A 23,794-nucleotide genomic window follows, 5' to 3' on the forward strand; every position below is an offset into this window, starting at 1 on the left:
GGGACTTGAAAGTCATGGCATAGGACGCTGACAAGGGTGAACCAATATATACGTTCCACAGCTTGACGACATTCCTGTACAGGGAAAGTCAAAAACGTGTTCAGCAGTATGGACAGGCAGTTTACAGGAAGAAATCATTGTTCACAGGGCTTGCTTTCAAAAAGCATAATCAACATCAAACTGTGCTTAAGCATAATCAACATCAAACTGTGCTTTTACAAAAACTAAAAATTAAAACTCTAGAAAAACTAAAATAGCATGTAATTAGCAAGCCAACGTTAGCAAGTCAACACAAATCCGGAATTATTTGCAGAAAGAATAGACTTATGCAACAATTTCGCAACTTTTATCTAAAAGGGATATCAGAGGCATCTTCACTATACCACTGCACATATCCCGCCAAAACAGATATTTCATATTCCTGCCTTAAGCTACTTTTTGATGACTCACTACACTATATTTCACTGTAAAAGTTCTATCGGCCAACGAGAGGCATCCAGTTGCAGCCCTGCAGACCCACCTCTCGCTAACCACCTCTCACTAAACTCCAGTTTGGACAATTCCATACATATTATTGGGAACGCAAGTCATACACTGAACAGGTAGTTTCCTTCTTGTTTTAGAGCATGCAAACAGCGGTTATTAATAGAGCAGATGTCACTGGTAAGAAAACCATTAGATTTCTGTTGGATTTATTTATGACAGACAGGGACGTCACTAAGCCTATTTTAGGGGGGCTTTAGTCCACTTAAAATATGAATTAGCCCCCCCTAAATAATTCAGTATATCAGTCAATATATTTTCTTCAACCATTCCATCACATCTAAATTTCTTACAAATTGTATAGAAATTGTATAGAATCACGTTTATTTGGCAGCATGTTCGGTTGAGTTTGATGCTCTGAACTTAACACGTTCATCTGAAGCAAGCTGTAAATAGTAGTTAACGTTTCTATTGATGGGAGAAGTAAATCCTCTTAAGTTCAAAATGGAATAGCACTGGAAAGCAACACATTTTAAATTTTTCCCCCTCAAAGATTTGTTTTTCAATTGAATTGTTCACGTTATAGGTCACATTAAAGGTGGACATGATTTATCTTTGTCTCATTCTTTTACATCATAAAAACCTGTGTGTGTAGACTTTTTATATCCACTGTATGTCTTTTACTGACTGCCTGACTACCCATTGTTAAATAGTGTAGTGGTTAGAGACGCGGACTGCCACGTAGGCGACCGGCATTTGATCCTCGCCACGGAAAAAACAAACTAGGCATGAGGATCTGTTGAGGATAGACGAAACTTTTCTGGCTACAAGCTTCAGTAGGTATAGTCCTAGTAAGCTTAAAATAAAACAGTTTACGGTTACATTGCAAAGGAGTTGAATGAACCAGCCATGGAGTGATTGGAGTCATTGTTTTCATTATAGGTAGTGTACAGCCAGACTAAAACATCGCTGGCTACAAGCCTCAGTAGCTACATTATAGTAAGCCTAAAGTAAAAGTGTTTATGGTTATATTGCGATGGACGTACTGCACCGGCAACAAACACATTCCTCTCGATTTAGATTTACATAGTAAAGTTCACATAGCGTAGTGGAACCAGCCATGGAGTTATTGGAGTCATTGTTTTCATTACTCTATAGCCAGCCATCTACGGTAATCTCTTTCTAATTGTACGCATTGAATGTAGTGTATCTACCGGTTATACCCGTTGTTGGATTGGATGTTAGCTAATGTAGGGAACTAATATTGAGAACTGTGGAGTTTCGACTAATTTATTTAACAACGCACAAGTATACAGACACTGCATCTCTACACACTTAAAGCTTAGTGGTTAAAGACCAACTGTCACATAAGGAACCCCGGATCGAATCCAGCGAGGGCAACAACATTCATCCCTTGTAATCACAGGCCAGCAGAACTAGGCTTTCCTGGTTCCTTTTCTTGTTTCAAAAGCGAACCATTAATGCCATCTACACTTTTTCATAATTTTATTGTTTTTTAAATAAAATAGATCAGAAATACAGTGTAGACATTGTTAACGTTGTAGCTGGAAATGGCACATTTTAATGGAATATCTACAAAGGTGTAGAGAAGTCCATTATCAGCAACCATCAGCCCTGTGTTCCAATTGCATGTTGTGTTTGCTAATCCAAATTAAACAATTTAAAAGGCTAATTGATCATTAGAAAAAACACTTTGCAATTATGTTAGCACAGCTGAAAACTGTAGAACACTGAGTACTAAACCCTTCACAAAAGGGCACAAACTGTTTCTAAGAATAGAAGGACGAGTGGGAGGTCCCGGAACACAACTGAGCAAGAAGAGAAATACATTAGAGTGTCTAGTTTGAGAAACAGATGCCTCACAGGTCCTTAAGTGTCAGCTTCATTAAATAGTACCCGCAAAAAAACTAAATCTCAACGTCAACAGTAAAGAGGCAACTCCGGGATGCTGGCCTTCTAGGCAGAGTTGCAAAGAAAAAGACTAAATAAAAAGAAGGAATTTGAGGATTGCAACTGGGGAATCTTGCATCACGAGCCCCAGGAAATGGATGGCAATTTTATAATGTAAATTGTGGGTCTGGCTTGAAAACCTTTTCTTGGAAGTATCAAAAGTGTTACATGGGTTATATATTTTAGGAGTAGTAGAAGTAGGAGTCTGGAAGAGTAGGATTAGAAGCAGAAGCAGAAGCAGTACAAGTACTAGGAGTAAGAGGAGGAGTAGGATTAGTAGCAGATGCAGAAGTAGTGTTAGTACTAGAAGTAAGAGGAGGAGTAGGATAAGTAGCAGGAGCAGAAGTAGTATCATAACGAGGAGTAAGGGGAGGAGTAGGATTAGTAGCAGGAGGAGCAGGAGTACTAGTAGTAGATTAGTAGGAGGCAAGATTAGTAGGAGGCACAGTAGGTGGAGTAAGAGGAGTGGAAGTATTAAAAGTACTAAAAGTTGGGTAAGAGTTTGGTATTAAAAGTATTACAACGATTCGTTTGAAAGGTATTCAAAAATAGTAATAGTACATTATAATGGAGTTGTTCCCAGTGTTATAGCTAATGATGTCCCAACCGGGGCTTTAGAATGTTCAAGACTTCTAACGTGCCTGAAGTGTTACAAGGGTAATAAAGTTGAATGTGTATAAAAGTTACAGAAGCCACTTCATGTGAAACAGTCTACATGTTTTAAAGCATGATTAAAGTTTCTAGCTTAAACTGTTTGGAAGGAGTGGAGTAAAAAAGGATAAGCTGAATGACAAAGAACTGATATGTGGCAGTTTTTCAAGCCACCCCACAAATAATTTAAAAAAGTATCATGTTGAAGATGAAGCCCCAGTAATTCAACACTGCAAAAGATCACATTTTTCAGTTCCATCTTTAGGATCATCAGTGCCACACAAACACAGTTCAAGTTGAATAGGTTCACATTCCAGACATGGATGCATACATCCTAAAATACAAACTGAAAGACAGCCATTAAGACACTCACAAAGACAGAAGCACACATAACAGTGTCTTTGTCCATGTGTGTCATGAAGAAGAACTTCAGTGCATCAAATGAAAAACAAATGGACCGTTGAGAGAGATTCCAGACTTAGATTAGGCTACGTGAATGCCATTGACTGAGCCAAGGGCTTCTTTGTGACTCTGTGAAATGGGTCCTTTCAAGGGATTGATAGGCTACACTCAGCTGAAGGAGGGACTGAGATGTGGATGATGATGAGAGTGAGTTAGAGGGAGCTCTGAGATTTGAAACACTACCACTCCCTTTCCCAGAGAAGCAGAATGTTGTCGGTTTTTCTTTTTTGTTGTTCTTTTCTTTCTTTTCTGTTTTTCTAAGGCCTGCCTGGTTGCCAGGGCAAATAAGGGTGAGTGTTCCAGTAAATAGGCTGTAAGATAAGTCGTCAAAAGTAACGACAGAAGGCTTCAATGAGTTTTCCACCCAAATCAGGAATTCAAAATGGACTAAACGTACCAATTCCACATGTTTTTCTGTCGCTCATAAACAAAAACGACTGCAGATTTCCATCTTAGAATTGTGGCTCAAAGTGGCATTGCTGACATTTGTCCCCCGTAGACATCATGTGAAAGAAGTCATTGTCACTTCCTCAGAAGAAACAAAAGAAACGGTGAACATTTCACGAAATGTTTAATAGATAGAATTCCTTGCCAAGGAGGAGCAGTCCTCAAGTACAAAAAGTGTGAAGCTTTTTGTATATAAACAAAATCTGAACCACTGGGCATGGTTCTCACTGTATGGGCCACTATAGAGAAAGATGTAACTGCAGCTGTTCATGACATGTTGTGGGCAGATGGACAGTGTCAAAATCAAAGCCAAAAAGTCTAGGTTTGCACGTTTTGTGGAGTCCATGAGTGACTTTGCGAATTACAGTCAATTAATCTGGCAACCCAGCATACAGGACCAGACCGGTCCTGACATTTTGGAGAAGAGTAAAGTCAGAAAAACAAGTGGATCCCAGTTCTTTCACACCCAAGCATGTCAAAATATTTCAATAAAACCTAACACCTTAATGACATCCTATCCGCATGAAACAATTTAACGTTTCAGATTACTTCGAGTCGATTTACAGACGGGATTACGATGACTGGTGAAAAGACTAGGATATGTATCAGATTAGGATATGTACTGGCACCAAAACATTATATATGCAATATATAGTGTAATATACACTCACCTAAAGGATTATTAGGAACACCATACTAATACTGTGTTTGACCCCCTTTCGCCTTCAGAACTGCCTTAATTCTATGCGGCATTGATTCAACAAGGTGCTGAAAGCATTCTTTAGAAATGTTGGCCCATATTGATAGGATAGCATCTTGCAGTTGATGGAGATTTGTGGGATGCACATCCAGGGCACGAAGCTCCCATTCCACCACATCCCAAAGATGCTCTATTGGGTTGAGATCTGGTGACTGTGGGGGCCATTTCAGTACAGTGAACTCATTGTCATGTTCAAGAAACCAATTTGAAATGATTCCAGCTTTGTGACATGGTGCATTATCCTGCTGGAAGTAGCCATCAGAGGATGGGTACATGGTGGAAAAAAAGGGATGGACATGGTCAGAAAAAATGCTCAGGTAGGCCGTGGCATTTAAACAATGCCCAATTGGCACTAAGGGGCCTAAAGTGTGCCAAGAAAACACCCCCCACACCATTACACCACCACCAGCAGCCTGCACAGTGGTAACAAGGCATGATGGATCCATGTTCTCATTCTGTTTACACCAAATTCTGACTCTACCATCTGAATGTCTCAACAGAAATCGAGACTCATCAGACCAGGCAACATTCTTCCAGTCTTCAACTGTCCAATTTTGGTGAGTTTGTGCAAATCGTAGCCTCTTTATCCTTTTGTAGTGGAGATGAGTGGTACCCGGTGGGGTCTTCTGCTGTTGTAGCCCATCCGCCTCAAGCTTGTGCGTGTTGTGGCTTCACAAATGCTTTGCTGCATACCTCGGTTGTAACGAGTGGTTATTTCAGTCAAAGTTGCTCTTCTATCAGCTTGAATCAGTCGGCCCATTCTCCTCTGACCTCTAGCATCAACAAGGCATTTTCGCCCACAGGACTGCCGCATACTGGATGTTTTTCCCTTTTCACACCATTCTTTGTAAACCCTAGAAATGGTTGTGCGTGAAAATCCCAGTAACTGAGCAGATTGCGAAATACTCAGACCGGCCCGTCTGGCACCAACAACCATGCCACGCTCAAAATTGCTTAAATCACCTTTCTTTCCCATTCTGACATTCAGTTTGGAGTTCAGGAGATTGTCTTGAACAGGACCACACACCTAAATGCATTGAAGCAACTGCCATGTGATTGGTTGATTAGATAATTGCATTAATAAGAAATTGAACAGGTGTTCCTAATAATCCTTTAGGTGAGTGTATAATAGTGTAATATTTCAGAGCCAGCAGCATAGTCAAGTACAGCTGAGGGCAGACGAGAGAGGGAGATAAACAATGTGGAACCAAGGCAAGGATGGGGGAAACAACTCTACAAGGCTTTAATATATTGGAGCTCTGTTGAGTGTTTTTATGCCAGTCAAATTAACAGGAACATAATATAACAACAAAAACAGACAGCAGCCGTATTGACTGTGATTTATTAAAAAGGTGATGAGTGATTTCATATTTTTTATGTGATACCTAGATCATCTAATAAATAAACATAGAGCTAGTGGTCTTGACGGTCAATGGCTAAATGTTTTTGGGTGGCTCAGACATAATGAAGAGGAAATTATATGCTTTGTACGCTAGAAGCAAACCAATGTATTTGGGGGCTTAGTAAAACCGCCAAGAAGAAACTACAGGCTGGATGCACTTAAATCCAATAAAATGTCTACTAGTCATTGACAGGCAGAGGAAAACTAAAATGTTCATAAAAAAGATAAAATATGTAACATTTGTGTTGGCTCAGAGGCTGCTATTTATGACTTCAGATTTCTGTTCAGAAGTGAAATACAGAAGTGAGCATTAAGACTGTACTGGGACTATATGCATGTACTAATGCAAACCTATATTCTACCTACACATGCACAAAAAAGGCATCTAAGCTATTTTATTTCCAGTTCAGATTAACACTGTCAAGTAACTGAGGCCATTTCTGAATTCCATTCTTCCCATGTGAGGTCTACACACTGGTCCATACAATTCTTACACCACACCTACTACATGGAATTGAGCAACTCTCACTAGCTTTAGTGCTCTTGATCTTTTTTAATTACTGAGAAGTAGGGCTGGGTGAAAGCTTGATATAATAATAAATCAACAATGTTTGACAAACAACGTCCATTGTGAAAGCATCATGAACCTGTGCCCTGCCAAACATAATGATTTATGTTTAACCCAATTTAGAATGACTGACATGGCGCCAAAAAACAGCACGTAACAATATAACTGCATACAGCGTGCCAACATCCCCAATTACCTACCAACTCCCATTTGGCATAGAGGCTTGTTTTCATAATATGTGATTGGTATGCCATTAACATAATGCAACAACAATCACCAGACAGCACTGAAAATTCCACCAAAGCAGCAAAATGTGGGATAAGCCTAAAGTCAACAAATATTTGGCTTCTCTCTCTCACTCTATTGGGACGCATGGGTCTAAGGCTACAACCAAAATATATTATTAAAATGGATATCATGTTTTTATAATGTGATAGAGCAGCCCATTATTTCTTAAGCATAACTTTGCATTAGAAGTGATGGGCTGGGTTGTGCTTTCCACATGTTACGCACAGATTTCTCCAGACCAGAGAATGAATGCAAAGTTTGATTTCAAAAACATTTTTGAATTGCGTGACTGTGGAATGTGGCCAGGTGTAAGAAAGCTACCTCACTGCTGGGATCAAAAGAAATTGTCAATCCTACTTGGCTTTCCCTAAAAGCTTTAAAGGGCCTGTAAACTTGATCAAATTATAACCCAATGGTCTGCCTGCAGACAATACTATGGGCATGCACTTAATTCACATGAACATGAATAACACTCTGAAGTCACACACTGACGATCCCATGTGGCAAGGGTCAATATACAGCAACGAATCCATGTGGAGCACAAAACATGGCACAACGTTAAGTAATTTTTAACTCCGGTCAAAGCTGTACTAGTGAACACTGCATGTCACTAGCTGGTCAGCTAAGCAAAAACAAAAAGAGATACTGAGCTGTTTATTTTACTTTATTATAAGCACAAAGAACTTACATATACCATCAGGCTCGGCTGACGGGCGGATTCGTTTGCCAAGGAAGTTTGTTGCAGAGAGCTACAGTACGAACTACTTGGGACAGTCTGGCTAATAACGGATAAACCTGCTGAAAATGTATACAAAAAATCTGGAAAGAAATGGTCGCTGCACACCCAACTTGTTGCATGCTTGTGATGGCTGTCCACAAAAATAATCAACTTTATAAACATACCACTCTGCCCTGAGTCCTATATTTTTTGGGAAACTGAATAAATACACAATTATTACAGGCTCAGAAGTGACAATGCCAGTGTCTGTAAAATAGATATCAACTGAATGAGGCATGATGCACAAGATCATTTGCATTAGAAGAATTTAGCGAGAATTTTTTTTTTTTCATTAGTGAGCAACACTGTTCCATGTATACAGCTGCATGTTTCAATTCCACATAGAAAAATTCCACAAATTGATTCCCTGCATTGTTTAGATAACCTTTTAGATAACCTTTACTTGACCTTAGAACAGTAGCTTTTTCCATGTGTCAGACATGTAACTGCTCTATAAAGCACTACACAAACAGACACACAATGCTTTTACTCCAGCAGAAAGGAGTATTAGCACAGATTTACTTCTGGTAAACAGTCTGACTGGTTACAATCAGTGAAATCACTTTCCTATGATTTGTTATTACCTCACTTCCTAATGTTTGGGGAAAGAATTAATGGAGGATTGGTCAAGATTATTGTAGATCTGGGTGTACCACATAAGCAGACTTACAGCCTCTGTGTGGATGGGGTGGACCGCAAACAGCAGGGTCGCCACCAAGCTGGAGGTCTTGTCCAGGAAGAGACGACAGAACACCAGAAGAAGCACACACACCACAGCGTGCAAGCCCACATTTAGCAGGTGGTAGGACGCAGCACTCAGTTCACTGAAGAGATAATTCAGCCGGAAGGTGAGCACAGTCAGAGGGCGGTAAGATTTATGGCTCCTCTCCTGTAATAACAGACAGATAGTATTAGCTTTATATTCATAAAAACCTGTGGCATTACAGTTCACTTTTCATCACATGCAAACAAAACTGTACCAATTATTTTTCACTCTGAAGAATTTAGTTTTTGGCCCCAGCTCCTTCCTTCAATAATTTCTATAGGTCAGAGGTATTCAAGTCTTACCCTACTTCGTCATTAATTGCACACACCTGGTGTCCCAGGTCAAAGTCCCTGATTAGGGTATTGCAATGAAAAAATGTAATGGAACTGGCTTTGAGGTCCAGATATGACCACTTCTATAAACTGATATCTGATTAAATCAACAAATTCAAAACCAGTCAAGCTAATTCCCATTCAGCTGAGCATATGCATGTTTGTTTTTGAAAGTGAAGCATGATGGATGACATAAGTAATAACATGAAAACTTCCTCCCAAGCTTTAAGTTAACTCAGCATGTGACATGTATCACCTCAGCCATGGGTGTGCCCCAGAAGTCATTGAGGAAGAGGTTGCTGAGAGGGGTGGCAGGCCGCAGGTCCTTGTTGTCCAGGATGGCCGAGACATCATCGAACACAAAACCACAAGACAGGCTGTTCCAGTAGCAGCCCACCACCAGTCCAGTCAAAAGCAATATCTCCTTCCACAACATCAGAGCCATCGTTGACAAATGGCTTCATTGATCACTGTGATTGATAAAGTTAGATCAGGAAAAAATATTAGACTAGACAGGTTATCATCATATTCATGTTCAAAGGTTACAATGTGCCCAGTCGAGATTTGGTAGGATGCCACTGCCTTTGGCCACAGCTTGATGGTGCTGTCAACATGTGACGAGAGTTTCATCACAGCCATGTATGCCTTCCAATACACTGCGTGTCATTTACGTTCTCAATACAAAGCCAATAGATTCAATAAAGTTCTGTAGACAGCTATCAGGCGAGACTTTCCCATTTGAATATTGACCAACAGCATGGCCTTTGGAGATAACCAATGACTACTCTACCATTTAAAAGCTAACATGCACAAAGTACGTTAGCTGCTAGCTAACTGTTACAGCTACCTATCCATCCCAGCTAACTAAAGTGCAATTGAAGTCATGCTATGTTATTTTTTAATTTAATGTATATCTTTAAACACTGCAAACAAACTAGTGAGCCACAAAATAGCAGCTAGCTACTGACAGAACAGTCCAAGCTTTTCTACTCTAGCTAGTATTGGGTAGGCTACAGTAAGTAGCCTCTTGCATTTCAGTTGTGCATTAATGATCTTGCTAGCAGGTTAACACAGCGCTGATGAAAACAGTTGTAATTTAAATTCCATAACAATATTATGAATAATGATGTTAAAAGATATAAAAAATGTTGAAACGTACGTTAGAGTATTATTCGGCGATTAACATTCCAATGTTGCGATATAGTAACCGTATATACTAAAACATTTCCGGGGTAAAGTTGAACCAAAGAATAGCACTTAACAGTCCAACATTGTTGCTATAAAGGTGTTATCATCATCGCATACTATTGGTGTTGGAAAATACAATTAAATGTGCTTGATATAACGCACGACAATTTATTTAATTGATTTGAAACCTTTTTAATCAGTTAATAAGATTGCTAAATCAATGCTACCTTAGGATTTAGCGACAGAAATACGTCAGACGTAAAGTATCGTGTTTCTCCATAGAGAACGCATACCCGAATTGGTCTTGTTCCCCTGTTTTCAAAGCAAAGATATTTCCCTATAGCAGGGCTATTAAACAATGATATTGAGGAAATGCTTCTGTTTTTTTTTCGTTTTGCTTTAATAAAGTTATTACACTCACCTGATGTTCCAGGTCTGTATAAGCCATTTTAATAACAAAAAGGAAATAAACAGAAGTGTTGTGGCCCTCCAAGACCAGAGGTCAATAGCCCTGTCCTACAGTATCATGTAACCACATGTACTATTTGTCAATCTGTCCGACAATGAGACAGGTGATGCAAAAAAAATGCTATATACTTCATTCATGCAACCAGCAGGAGAATCAACTTAATTGGCTTATCCATTCTAAGGACTTTTTTTAATTACCTCAACCAGTTCATCAGGACGTCCCATCGTCTTGACTACACTGGTCTTTCACCATAGTATTAGGAATCAACACTATAAGGGACATTAACTATACTTACACAAGGATAGAGGTCAATGATTTCCATCTGGGATGTTGTCAACTGTAGTGTAGTTGAGCAGGAGCCATCGCAACCAACTAAAGGATCTTAATGCCTCTAATCTTCTCTATGGGCTGCTCATACCGATTTACGACTGTGTTCAACAGTATCTTAGCAACTGGAGCAACGGTAATGGTTAGCTAAAATACCAAGTGAGCTAACGTTAGCCTATTTTCAGCTCTAGTGTAGTGTTAAATCAAAATGTTAGTTATCCTAAAGCACTTAGTAGCGAGCAGGTGGGAAAACAGGTTACATTTCTAACTGATGAAGGGAAATGACCCATGCACACATTTTTTGTTGTAATGAATTTTCCCCCAGTCATTGCAGAATGTATTTTGGGTCTCCAAATCCAATGCGAAATACTATTATATTGTAAACGTTAGCGCCTGTTAAGTTAGCCAGCAAGGACCAGGTAATAGTAATAGTTACACGTTGGTTAACTCAGATAGTTATGTGGTTTCTACAATATATTTACCTAGAAAGATACCCAGGATTTCACTTTGGTGTGCATTTCTCCACTTGTTTTCCAGTTTGTATTAGCTAGGTGTAACTCCTGATTGTCAACATGCCTCCTCATTTTGACTGGAGATTGGTGATGGATGCTGATCCAGAACGGCTGCCTGAAAGTGGAGATGCAGAGATATTGAGCGACATGTTTCTACAGGTACCAAGTAACGGTTATTATCTAAAATAGATGTGTCCTATGTACACACCTCTAAACTCTCTTCGATTCTGAAAGTAGCGTTTGCTTTAAGGTACGTTCCACCATTAATGAAGTCTTATTTAGTTATTAATACGTTGCTCATGATAAAATTACGGTATGAAATTACTGTTTTGTTTGTGTACTCTACCGGCTAGCCGCCAAAGAACAGACTGTGTCAGGGAAATACCTTAAAGCCTAAACAGGTTAATCATCTTCTGTGCAACTGACTTTGATTGCTCTTACCATTTCCCATAAGCATCTGGTTTGTGGAAAGTGCAGAATCCAGGGTTTCACTTCAATTTTCACCAAGCAGTACTGTTGTATTTCTGTCGGATTTCAATTTAACCTCTACTGTTGGTGCTCTATTTCTCTGCAGGTCCAACAGTGGGATATGGAGCTTAAAGACGGAAACTTAGAGAAAATGGTTCAGCTCATGCGAGTCGCTCAGTGTCTTCTGAAGGTTTCTGATGCTTTTACATTTTTGTCATTTAGCAGACAATATCCCGAGACTTGCTCAGTTAGGGTTAAGTTCCATGCTTAAGAGCAGAACTACATATTTTAAAGTAAATGTCAATGTACACAGAAATACAAAAATATTATTATACTTGTAAAATTTGACATTAATTAGTTGGTGGAGAGTGCCTGCCTCAAGTGGAGGAGTTTAAGTATCTAGGGGTCTTGTTCACGAGTGAGGGAAGGATGGAACGGGAGATGGACAGACGGATCGGTGCAGCTTCTGCAGTAATGCAGTTGATGTATCGGTCTGTTGTGGTGAAGAAAGAGCTGAGCCGCAAGGCGAAGCTCTCGATTTACCAGTCAATCTACGTTCCTACTCTCACCTATGGTCATGAGCTTTGGGTCATGACCGAAAGGACAAGATCCCGGATACAGGCGGCCGAAATGAGTTTTCTCCGCAGGGTGGCTGGGCGATCCCTTAGAGATAGGGTGAGAAGCTCGGTCACCCGGGAGGAGCTCAGAGTAGAGCCGCTGCTCCTCCACATCGAGAGGGGTCAGCGGAGGTGGCTTGGGCATCTTTTTCGGATGCCTCCGGAACGCCTTCCTGGGAAGGTGTTCCGGTCCCGTCCCACCGGGAGGAGACCCCGGGGAAGACCTAGGACACGCTGGAGGGACTATGTCTCCCGGCTGGCCTGGGAACGCCTCGGTGTCCCCCCGGAAGAGCTAGAGGAAGTGTCTGGGGAGAGGGAAGTCTGGGCATCCCTGCTTAGACTGCTGCCCCCGCGACCCGGCCCCGGATAAGCGGAAGAAGATGGATGGATGGATAGTACTTAAATAATACCCTCAAAACACCAGTCTCAACGTCAACAGTGAAGAGGTGACTCCAGGATGCTAGCCTTCTAGGCAGAGTTGCAAAGGAAAAGCCAAATCTGAGACTGGTCAATAAAAAGAAAATATTAAGATGGGCAAAAGAACACAGACACTGGACAGACAAATCTTAGTTTGTGATGTTTGGATCACAAAGAGAGCATTCGTGAGATGCAGACCAAATGAAAAGATGCTGGAGGAGTGCTTTCTCCATCTGTCAAGCATGGTGGAGGCAATGTGATGGTCCGGGGGGGCTTTGTGGTGGTAAAGGGGGAGATTCGTACAAGGTGAAAGGGATCTTGAAGATGGAAGGCTATCACTCCATTTTGCATTACCATGCCATACCCTGTGGATGGCGCTTAATGGGATTCATATGGAAATAAATACTGAAAAGAATAATGAGGAAAATAAATATTTAAGTACTAGACCTAATTCATTCCTTATCTAACAAATGTCACTTTTTGTCTGTGTACATTTACTTGCATATTTTTGTTGAGACATTTATTTATTTTAGATTTTGGCCTGTTCTTGTCCTCCATACACTACATTGCAACCCCTATTACATAAATTATTGGGATTTGAGGAATGACAACCTGGAAAATCAGAACTAAATTTAGGAGAGGAAATAAGGCCATATCACTTGTATGCCTGTTGATTTACAGTATGTAGATGTGTTAGTCTTAATTTCATGCTATACTTTAATGGTGGTACTGACACTGACCTAACATTTCTTTATTTTTCTGCAGCTGAAGAAAGTTGAGATTGATCTGGCATATGAGCTAATTGATAATGCTGGTATGGAACAAGCTAAATCAGGTATGTGCATTGTTACCATTCAAGCGCTGTTAGAGGTATTGTTGGAATTGATTTGCCCGCCGTAGATAAAGAAGTACGATGTTTTTGTCCTACAGAAAATGAATGGTTGGCCAAGGAGTTAAAGTGGGAACAAGAGTTAGTGGTAAGGCTTTGTTTGAATTTTATAGGACACTGGAATATAACTAATTTAGCTAGACTAAGTAAAGAGTGCTACTATAACCCACAGCCAAATGTGTTTTTGTCTCCCTGCATTAACTCTGAGCCCTGAGTGCCACCCAAGCACATCTTGAAGGGAATGAAAGGGTCATACATTTCAAAACCAGTGTTGAGCCATTTGGAGAAAAACTACCTAGATTTAATACTGAAATAAGTATATTCTTTGCAAGGAAATGTTCAAATAAAGCTCAGGTGTTTCACTATAACCAAGCCCTAATCATCTGACTTCCCCTGAAAAAAGGGAATCTTTAGCCTAATGACAGTTACTCATTAAAGAAAACGGAAGCATTAATGGTGCATATTGGAGCATTATATAATCAATATAAACTGCCTGTTCTGGATAGCAGTTTTTGTTTCACTGGACCAAAGAAAATGTAACCTCATGTTGCTCAGTTTACCTCTACTGGGGCTTTATACACCTCTTGGCCAATAGAAGAGTCAATCACAGTCCACAAAGGAGATTGTAAGCTCAGACCATAGAATGACGAAACATAAGCAGATTAGAGTGCTACTCTAGCTAATTCCACTATACCACTCTGGTGTTGGTTTGGTTTAACATTGCTCAGTATTCAGAGAGATATATCTGTTTGTGATTCCCTTTTCACTTTCACAAATAAGGCAAATGGAGACATAATATTGACTTATGTTGCTGATAGTTGAGTAAGCATTGTAAATTGAGTGTGAGGCAGTCTGAGTTTTTTTGTTCCTGTGGATTTCGGTCCAGATGGCCAAGAAGTCAGGCAACGCTGGAGGCCGAGACAGCCGCTTCCTTAAGGATGAGATGCGTACACTAGAGGCTCTGCTGGAACGCAGAGATAAGGACATCCAACGATTTGAGACAGAGATGGACAAGGAAAAGAAAATCAACGAGGAAGTATGGCTTATTATATTTAATTCCATAGCAACCTTCTGTCGTTGTGTATAATACTAAGACCCTCCTACTTCTGAAACCTGTAACGCAAGGTTTCAGAAGTAGCCTTTACAAAGTCACTTCACTCTGGGTTCACAGGTATTATTTACCTAATGTCTTCCATCTGTTCATAGTTGCAGATTCGGGCAGAGGAGGCCGAAGATGAGAGCAGGAAGTTAAAAAGAGAGGTTTGTTGCTACTCTGTGATCTTTTAATTGGGGAGGTACTGTCTGTACATTCATTTTAGTTTTTCATTTCAAAATGTGTTGCCACAGTGTGTCTTGCTATATGCACCCCCCATCAACAGTCTATTCTTGTTGTCATTTTACTTTCTTTGCTTGGGTAATAGTGCTGTAGCAGTACACATTCGTAATCGTGCAGGGCTCTTTACAGTTCACAGCGGGAACCAGAATGAATATGATGAATTTATTAATATTTTTAAAAATGATTTGCTAGCTAGCTGTGTTGAATGCCTCCTGAATAAATCTAATATAGCTGCAAAAAAAGAAGAATTTCTATTCTGTTAAAATAAAAGTCTTTGCGGACGTTGTTGTCCAAATTATAATACTTGTTGGAGCTTTTCCAACTGTTACCTGAGCCAAACTCGAGGAGGAACAACTAGTTCGACAAAGGCTAGAGGTGATACCGATAAACCAACATTGTAGTATCCTACAGCATCATTTAAATCTCCAGTTTGGCAGCATTTTGGCATTCCAGTGGACAAAATGGTGATGGAGTTGTTGGTAAAACATGAACTGTATGTTGCCACTGCTTGATGAAAGTAGCCTACGCAGCTGCTAACACATCAAAAATGTTGATTCTAGTGATGTGCAGTTTGTGAATAATTCAGTCTTTTTGAACAACTTATACAGATTTGAGAGTAATTAGTCTTTTTTTTGTGAGTCATTTAACTGAATGGTTCAATTGAACAGCTAGCGGTGGATGCGTACAACCTAGTGAAGTGCATGTTCCTGGCAGGCGGATGCCACAGTGCATTCAAGCAGCTCTTAGCAGCAGTCTAATGTCCTAAAGAAATGACAAGAAGGCAATTGTGTTTACGCTTCCTCTGTAGATAAGTATAATGTATAAATATATACATAAATATATTAGTTTATCCTTTTTTAATTTCTGTGAGGCAATTTCTTTCTAATTTTGTGTAACGGTGTCACATCCATAATGCTGGAATTGCCTGAGAGCAATTGGTGTGTATACAGCCACAGATATGCTTCCTTACTCACTGGCTGAGTTGAGGGTTTCAGCACTTTCTAGGGTGCTGGAGCTACATTACAAATGTCTCTTTCCTGCCTAGTTCAACAAACTTGTAGTACCCACACTACTATTGTAAGACTTATGTTTACATATTGCACTTTTATGCTAAATATTCTTCCTCGATTAATGTTGCATCTTTTACCAGATAAACTAAAAACTGATCTTCAGTAACTGTTGACAATACAGTTACTGAGTGGGTTTGATGTACTGCTGCACACCTATGTCACACCTATGCTGCACACCTGCTGCACACGTCCCTTCTAATGCTTTGACATGTATCCCCTATTTTCATTCAAGTTCAGTTACATCTTTGTTGTGTTACGGCTTTTGCATGTTTTTTTTTTTCATTTCTTTTCCTGCACCTTATTCTTTGCTTTCACAAAAGATGAAAAAGATTAACAAGAAGGTAAGGAGTTAAAAATTTGTGTTAAGAGTAAACGTCTGGTGAAAATAAGCTTACGGTTTAAATAAATTGTTAATGTACAGTGTGTCCAAACCTTTGACTGGCACTGTAAGTAAAGAGAATGGTAGAGTTGTGCAGTTAGGCATACACCGATCAGCCATAACATTATGACCACCTTCCTAATATTGTGTAGGTCCCCCTTTTGCCGACAAAACAGCCCAGACCCGTCGAGGCATGGACTCCACTAGACCTCTGAAGGAATGCTGTGGTATCTGGCACCAAGATGTTAGCAGCAGATCCTTTAAGTCCTGTAAGTTGCAAGGTGCGGCCTCCATGGATCGGACTTGTTTGTCCAGCACATCCCACAGATGCTTGATTGGATTGAGATTTGGGGAATTTGGAGGCCAAGTCAACACCTTGAACTCATTGTTGTGTTCCTCAAACCATTCCTGAATGATTTGTGCTTTGTGGCAGGGCACATTATCCTACAGAAAGAGGCCAATGCCATCAGGGAATAGCGTTGCCATGAAAGGGTGCACATGGTCTGTAACAATGCTTAGGTAGGTGGTATGTGTCAAAGTAACATCCACAAGAATGGCAGGACCCAAGGTTTCCCAGCAGAACATTGTGGTGCCATGTGTTCTCCAGGTAAGCGATCCACACGTACCCTGGCCATCCACGTGATGTAAAAGGAAACCTGATTCTTGCTGATGTCAGACCAGGCCACCTTCTTCCATTGCTCCCTGGTCCAGTTCTGATTCGCACGTGCCTGTTGTAAGCGCTATCAACAGTGGACAGGGGTCAGCATGGGCATCCTAACTGGTCTGTGGCTATGCATCTCCATACAAAACAAACTGCGATGTACTGTGTGTTCTGACACCTTTCAGTCAGTACCAGCATTAACTTTTTCAGCAATTTGAGCTACAGTAGCTCGTCTGTTGGAACCGACAGCCTTCACTCCCCACGTGCATCAGTGAGCCTCGGTCGTCCATGACCCTGTCACCGGTTCACCTCTTTTCCTTCCTTGGACCACTTTTGATAGGTACTGACCACTGCAGACCAGGAACACCCCACAAGGGCTGCAGTTTTGGAGATACTCTGACCCAGTAGTCTAGCCATCCCAGTTTGGCCCTTGTCAAAGTCGCTCAGATCCTTACGTTTGACAAAATTTCCTGCTTCTAACATTAACTTTGAGGACAGAATGTTCACTTGCTGCCTAATATATCCCACCCACAGACATGTGCCATGATAACGAGATTATCAGTGTTATTCACTTCACCTGTCACTGGCCATAATGTTATGGCTGATGAGTGTATGATGTGTAGTTAGCTTAACCTATGATTATGCACCAAGTCCCTCCAAATAATTTCTAACCATGTCTTCCCTGCTATGGGTGTCTATCAGAATGAGCAGCTTCAGCAGGACGTTGATTTCTACAGGAGGGAACTTGACCAGAAGGAGCCAGTCCAATCCAGAGAGGAGAGCACGAAGACCCAGAGAAGGCTTAACTCCGCCAACAGACAGCTCTACCAGTGCATGGAGGATGTTCAGGTACGCCAAATATCCTTTTGTACAAAAAGGCTGCCCCAAGAAATCCTGTGTTAGTTTTGATATTTGATATATTAGTTTTGACTTCAGGAGCACAGGGACAATATTTTCCATTGGCATCGATACATTCCTTCAGTCTGCAATATGAAAAGTGTTCATGAAATGAACCCTGTGTTTTCTCTAGCGTGCTGAGGAAGAAGTAGCCCATCTGAAGACACAGAACGAGCATATGCAAAGGAGCCTCGAGGAGTCAGTGAAGGAGATGGAGAAGATGATCGATGAGTACAACAAGATGAAGATTGTTGTGCAGCAGACAGACTCAATCATGGACCAGCTAAGGAGGGAGAGGGACCTTGCCAAAGTACAGGTATGCCAATTATTCGTTTATTCGCAGGTTGCAAGCTAGTTTATGGTTTACACAGGTCCCTTTGTACGTTTCAGCTCTGCTTTACATAGTATTTATGACTATATTCAGCCCAAATGTATAAATTGATAGTTAAACAGTATACAATGTGGTCTATTATTCACTACAGGTCAGAGAGCTGACAGAGCAGATTCAGAGCCGGACAGAGGAGGATGACCCGGTCATGGCAGCTGTCAATACCAAAGTGGATGAGTGGAAGGTATGTGTTCTCACATCATTTACCAGGCTTAGACAAGAAGGGTGAAACAGTTACTGTTTATACACTCACCTGCCACTTCATTAGGTACACCTTTTCAACTGCTCGTTAATGCAAATATCTAATCAGCCAATCACATGGCAGCAACTCAATGCATTTAGGTATGTAGACATGGTCAATGGGGAAGAAAGGTTATTTAAGAGACTTTGAACGTGTCATGGTTGTTGGTGCCAGACGGGCTGGTTTGAGTATTTCAGAGAGTGCTGATCTACTGGGATTTTCCCACACAACCATCCTTAGGGTTTACAGACAACGGACCGAAAAAGAGATGACATCCAGTGAGCGGCAGTTCTCTGGGAGAAAATGCCTTGTTGATGGCTGAGGTCATAGGAGAAGGAAATTGAGGCTACAATTTGCACGTGCCCACCAAAATTGGACATTAGAAGATTGGAAAAACATTGCCTGGTCTGATGAGTCATGTAGGATCAGAATTTGGCATAAAAAACCTGAAAGAGTGGATCCATCCTTCCTTGTATCAATGGTTCAGGCTGCTGGTGGTGTAATGGTGTGGGGGGTATTTTCTTGGCACTCTTTGGGACCCTTAGTACCAATTGAGCATTGTTTAAATGCCACAGCTTATCTGAGTATTGCTGCTGACCATGGCCATCCCTATATGACCACAGTGTACCCATCTTCTAATGGTTACTTCCAGCAGGATATCGCGCCATGTCACAAAGTTCACATCATCTCAATCCAATAGAGCACCTTTGGTATGTGGTGGACCGGGAAATTGGCATCATGGATGTGCAGCTGACAAATCTGCACCAACTGCTGATGCTATGATGTCAATATGGACCAAGATTTCTGAGGAATGTTTTCAGCACCTTGGCCGGGAAGTGTGTTCTCAAGAGTATGTGTACCAGGAAATATGTCTTAGTTGAGCGATCAGGGTGAGAAGGTGCATAGCAGCTAGGCAAGATGTACCTCAAAGGAAACTTATGCAGATCTTTGACTCCCGCACCCTTTACGGATTTGTTTTGATGAAGCATGGCCACAATCACAAATTGAAATAATGACATTTAGAAGGGACAGAGACTCGGTTAAAAGTAAATGGGTAGAGTTCATAGAACCCTGGTTACACACATTTTCGGTTGTCCGCAGCTGTTTCGCTGCGACATTCAGAGGGAGATTTTCATTTTCCTTTATTTATTAAGGGAGGTGGATTTTGAAAATATTTTGCCTGTTTCAAGTGTGCTTTTACTTAGCTAAAATGCCAGCAGAACACAAATTACAAAAACCGCAGGCACTTCAACATTTTAGATTCCTGCATATAAACAACCAGACAACTAGACGTCTTTAACAAGCACACATCTCCTCAAATATAACCTCTAGAATGGCTTTAAACTCATTGAGCTGCAGAGCATTCAAGCCTGAATTCCACATCTGCATGTGCCTTTGCTCATGCACACACTGTTCGAATTTATGAAATGATACTGACTGATAAAAATGCCTATGTCTTATTTATCAATGCCTGCATTTCTTCCAGACAGATTCACTGGCCCATTTGTTTCACTTTTGAGAGTCAGTGAAAGACATAAGACATACAATAACAATGGTGGGCTACAATGGCCAAGCCAACTGGAGTGTTTGTTAGGACAACAAAAACTTGCTGTATGGATTCTGAACTGCACACGTTTGGAACTTTGGAGAGAGAGGGATTTGTATGTTCTGAGACGAGACTGAATAAAGGGACGTGCGTGTGTGACTGGCGCCAGGGAATGACAGTCAGGGCGGGAGTGAGTGATGTACTTCGTCGGATCCAATCATGACATAGCAACATCAATTGGAGTATTTGCAGTACAATAGAGTTGGAGAACACTGAACAGAACAAGACTGCCACTATAAAGGAAATAGACTGCAGATTGCACCTTCAAATCTAAAGCTCTCGACGTCTACACTGTAGCTGCTTATTTCTTCCAACTTATTTCTTGGAGACTGAGGTATTTATATTGACCAAGAATAACTATTAACATCATTTTAGTGACACTTTATGTAGTGTAACGAGGGAGGGACACTGGGGACATTGATAAGACAGGTGTAAAAGACCCTGGAGTCGTTTTATTAACATGAGTAGAAGTGGCAGGAGAGGAGGTAAGGGGTGAATCAAACCAATCACATTCCTGTGTCATCTCTGGTGCGGCCTCCTGCTGGGGGTTCTGGAGGAACGGGTGAGGGCGGTCAATGCTTAGGAAGTTTCTTCACCCTTTTTCCTTTGCTTTCCCCTGTGTTGTTCTTGCTTGTTCCAATGTCTTTTAAAGTTAGATCACTTACAGTGAAAATCCCCTGCTGATTTTGTACGTTTGCCCACTGACAAAGAAATGATCAGTCTATAATTTTAATGGTAGGTTTATTTGAACAGTGAGAGACTGAATAACAAAAATATCCAGAAAAACACATGTCAAAAAATCTATTGATTTGCATTTTAATAAGTGAAATAGGTATTTCATCCCCTCTCAATCAGAAAGATCTCTGGCTCCCAGGTGTCTATTAACAGGTAACGAGTTGAGATTAGGAGCACACTTAAAGTGAATGCTCCTAATCTCAGCGTGTTACCTGTATAAAAGATACCTGTCCACAGAAGCAATGAATCAGATTCCAAACTCTCCACCATGGCCAAGACCAAAGAACTGTCCAAGGATGTCAGGGACCAGTTTGTAGACCTACACAAGGCTGGAATGGGCTACAAGACCATTGCCAAGAAGCTTGGTGAGTACATGACCGTTGGTGTGATTATTCGCAAATGGAAGAAACACAAAAGAACTGTCAATCTCCCTCAGTCTGGAGCCATGCAAGAACTCACCTCGTGGAGTTGCAATGATCATGAGAACAGTGAGGAATCAGCCGTGAAGGACTGAAATCCTGCAACGCCCGCAAGGTCCCCCTGCTCAAGAAAGAACATGTACAGGCCTGTCTGAAGTTTGCCAATGAACTTCTGAATGATTCAGAGGTGAACTGGGTGAAAGTGCTGTGGTCAGATGAGACCCAAAATCAAGCTCTTTGGCATCAACTCAACTCGCCATGTTCGGAGGAGGAATGCTGCCTATGACCCCAAGAACACCATCCCCACCATCAAACATGGAGGTGGAAACATTATGCTTTGGGATCAAAAAAGATTTCACTCACTGCAAGTGACTGATTTTACTTTCTCAGTGCCCCCTCTGGTCTCACTGCAGCAGATATTCAATGAGAAATAGGTTTGGCAACTTCAAATCTCAAAGTCACAGTGTCAAATTGCAGCAGATCTACAGTGAGGAATATGTTTAGAACATCAAATCTCCATAATCACGGTATCAAATTGCAATACAAATAGAATTGTTACAGTTGCAATACATCTTATTGCTAGTGTTCTGTAGTTTTTTTAGGTTGACTTGACTAGATTCAACGTTGTCATTGAACAAGTTCAAGTGCAGTACAACGAAATGCAGTTAGCATCTAACCAGAAGTGCAAAAGATTTACAAGTGAAACAATTAAGAACAGTGCATGTTATGCATTGGTGGATGGGCCTCTGCAGGCTGCATCGATACAAGCTGATTTTGACCCACGTTTTCTTGTTTTGGCTCAGTATTCCAGCTCATGTTAAATGAAACGAGGAATACGGTGTGTGAGGTTTGTTACAAACCTATAAGCACTGTGTTAGTGTCTAGTGTCTTGCAAACAAGAATTTTCAGACATAATTGTCATCAAGAAATAATTATTGAGAGGGTGCAACAATTGGGTGCAACAATTGTTGGCACCACTAAAAAATATTTTAAAAAGTATGAACTATAATGAATGTGCAGTCATGCGAAAAATTCCATTAGATCTTTATTTTTTTACATGGATATATGAGCTAAATTCCAACCAAATGTGATGTTAAAGATAATCCAAATCACAAACACCAAGATATCCCCTTTGAAACCATTTATACAATTAAAGAAAATAAATTGTGTTGAGAACAGAAAAGCATTTTCCTTATCTGCAATATTTAACATCACATAAATTGGCTCAAAGTAAAATCAGGTGTACCAAAACAGGTGCACTTGGCCAGACAACTCCTGAGAAAAAACCAACGGTACTGGAACAATGTGTTCTGGACAGATGAGTAAGTAGAGTAATAGATCTGTTTGGCCGCAATGCTAGATGCCATGTTGAACAGAAGAATTTTCAGTGGGGAACCGTCAGGGCCATCTACGCCTCAGAGAGGTTTTCATTGATTTAATCTTTTTGGTCTTAACTGTAATGATCTTCCTGTTGAATTTCTTCAGTATGTGTTAAAATATAGAGGGTTTAATATCCAAGAGAAAAACATATCCAATCAGACTTTTTCTTTGGTAGTATCTTGGTAGAAGTAATCTAGCTGTGCTCAACGCTCATTGGCTAGGCCTTCCAGCTTTAAATAGAAGACACCAGCCAGTGTCATTGACATTGATTTCAATTAGAGCAGCATTTTGATGCAACAATAAAAAATACACCACAACAAGAAATGTCATGTACCCAGTACTTCCAATTGCAATGTCATTACTGTAACTTTGTTTTTACCACACAACCAGTAATCTAAAGTTTAAGTAATATTTTACACGTTGTATTCAAAATGAAATGAACGAGATAGCAACAGAAAACAGGAAGTCCACTCATCATTATTATTTAAAAACAGTCTATTCTCCTGTCCTTTGTTATGAAATGGATAATCTGGAAGAAGTAATTTTTTTATTGATATCAAAGCCAGTGCTGACTGGTGGGCCATCACCAGCTAGCTAGGCTCAAGCGTGAGAAAAGGCATCGCTATTGTCTCTGAATGAGTGAACCATGAATTCCATATCTTACCTGATTCTGAGAATGTGAGGACATCAGTCAAAACATGGAAGCTGGACTGAACATGGATCATGCAACAAGACAATGATCTAAAAACAGAGTTTGGGAGTAACTGATTACAAATACAAAAAAACTAACTGTAATCCATTACATTACCAACTAATCTTTTTTTACTTTTGAAAAAAATAATGATTACTTTTGGATTACTTAAATTGAAAAAGAATAGGTGCACGAA

The 23,794-nt window shown here is 40.5% G+C and overlaps 2 protein-coding genes across 8 annotated transcripts in view; one reads left to right on the plus strand and one right to left on the minus strand.

Annotated features, from left to right (window-relative positions):
• Positions 1-11,393, minus strand: part of tmtc3 (transmembrane O-mannosyltransferase targeting cadherins 3) — a 71,158-nt gene extending 59,765 nt beyond the window's left edge. The window contains exons 1-3 of one of the 5 annotated variants that reach the window (XM_010883616.5): positions 11,375-11,393; positions 9,165-9,378; positions 8,481-8,699 (exon numbers count right to left, since the gene is read on the minus strand). In XM_010883616.5, coding sequence (XP_010881918.1) covers positions 8,481-8,699; positions 9,165-9,353 — 408 coding nt within the window. In that variant the 5' untranslated portion in view covers positions 9,354-9,378; positions 11,375-11,393. Of the gene's footprint in view, positions 1-8,480; positions 8,700-9,164; positions 9,379-10,067; positions 10,356-10,762; positions 10,782-10,860; positions 10,880-11,374 lie in introns of those variants that run through there. The other 4 variants (XM_020040226.3, XM_010883614.5, XM_010883613.5 and 1 more) reach the window with 4 other exon arrangements.
• The window catches only part of cep290 (centrosomal protein 290), a 49,388-nt gene continuing 36,606 nt past the window's right edge, over positions 11,013-23,794 (plus strand). For 2 of the 3 annotated variants that reach the window (XM_034288379.1, XM_034288381.1), the window contains exons 1-11: positions 11,035-11,311; positions 11,430-11,563; positions 11,979-12,062; positions 13,672-13,741; positions 13,837-13,883; positions 14,682-14,831; positions 15,002-15,055; positions 16,522-16,542; positions 17,944-18,090; positions 18,272-18,454; positions 18,621-18,710. In XM_034288379.1, coding sequence (XP_034144270.1) covers positions 11,465-11,563; positions 11,979-12,062; positions 13,672-13,741; positions 13,837-13,883; positions 14,682-14,831; positions 15,002-15,055; positions 16,522-16,542; positions 17,944-18,090; positions 18,272-18,454; positions 18,621-18,710 — 945 coding nt within the window. In that variant the 5' untranslated portion in view covers positions 11,035-11,311; positions 11,430-11,464. The other variant, XM_034288380.1, reaches the window with a different exon arrangement.

This window comes from Esox lucius, chromosome 19 (assembly GCF_011004845.1).
Source record: "Esox lucius isolate fEsoLuc1 chromosome 19, fEsoLuc1.pri, whole genome shotgun sequence".
Lineage (NCBI taxonomy): Eukaryota > Metazoa > Chordata > Actinopteri > Esociformes > Esocidae > Esox > Esox lucius.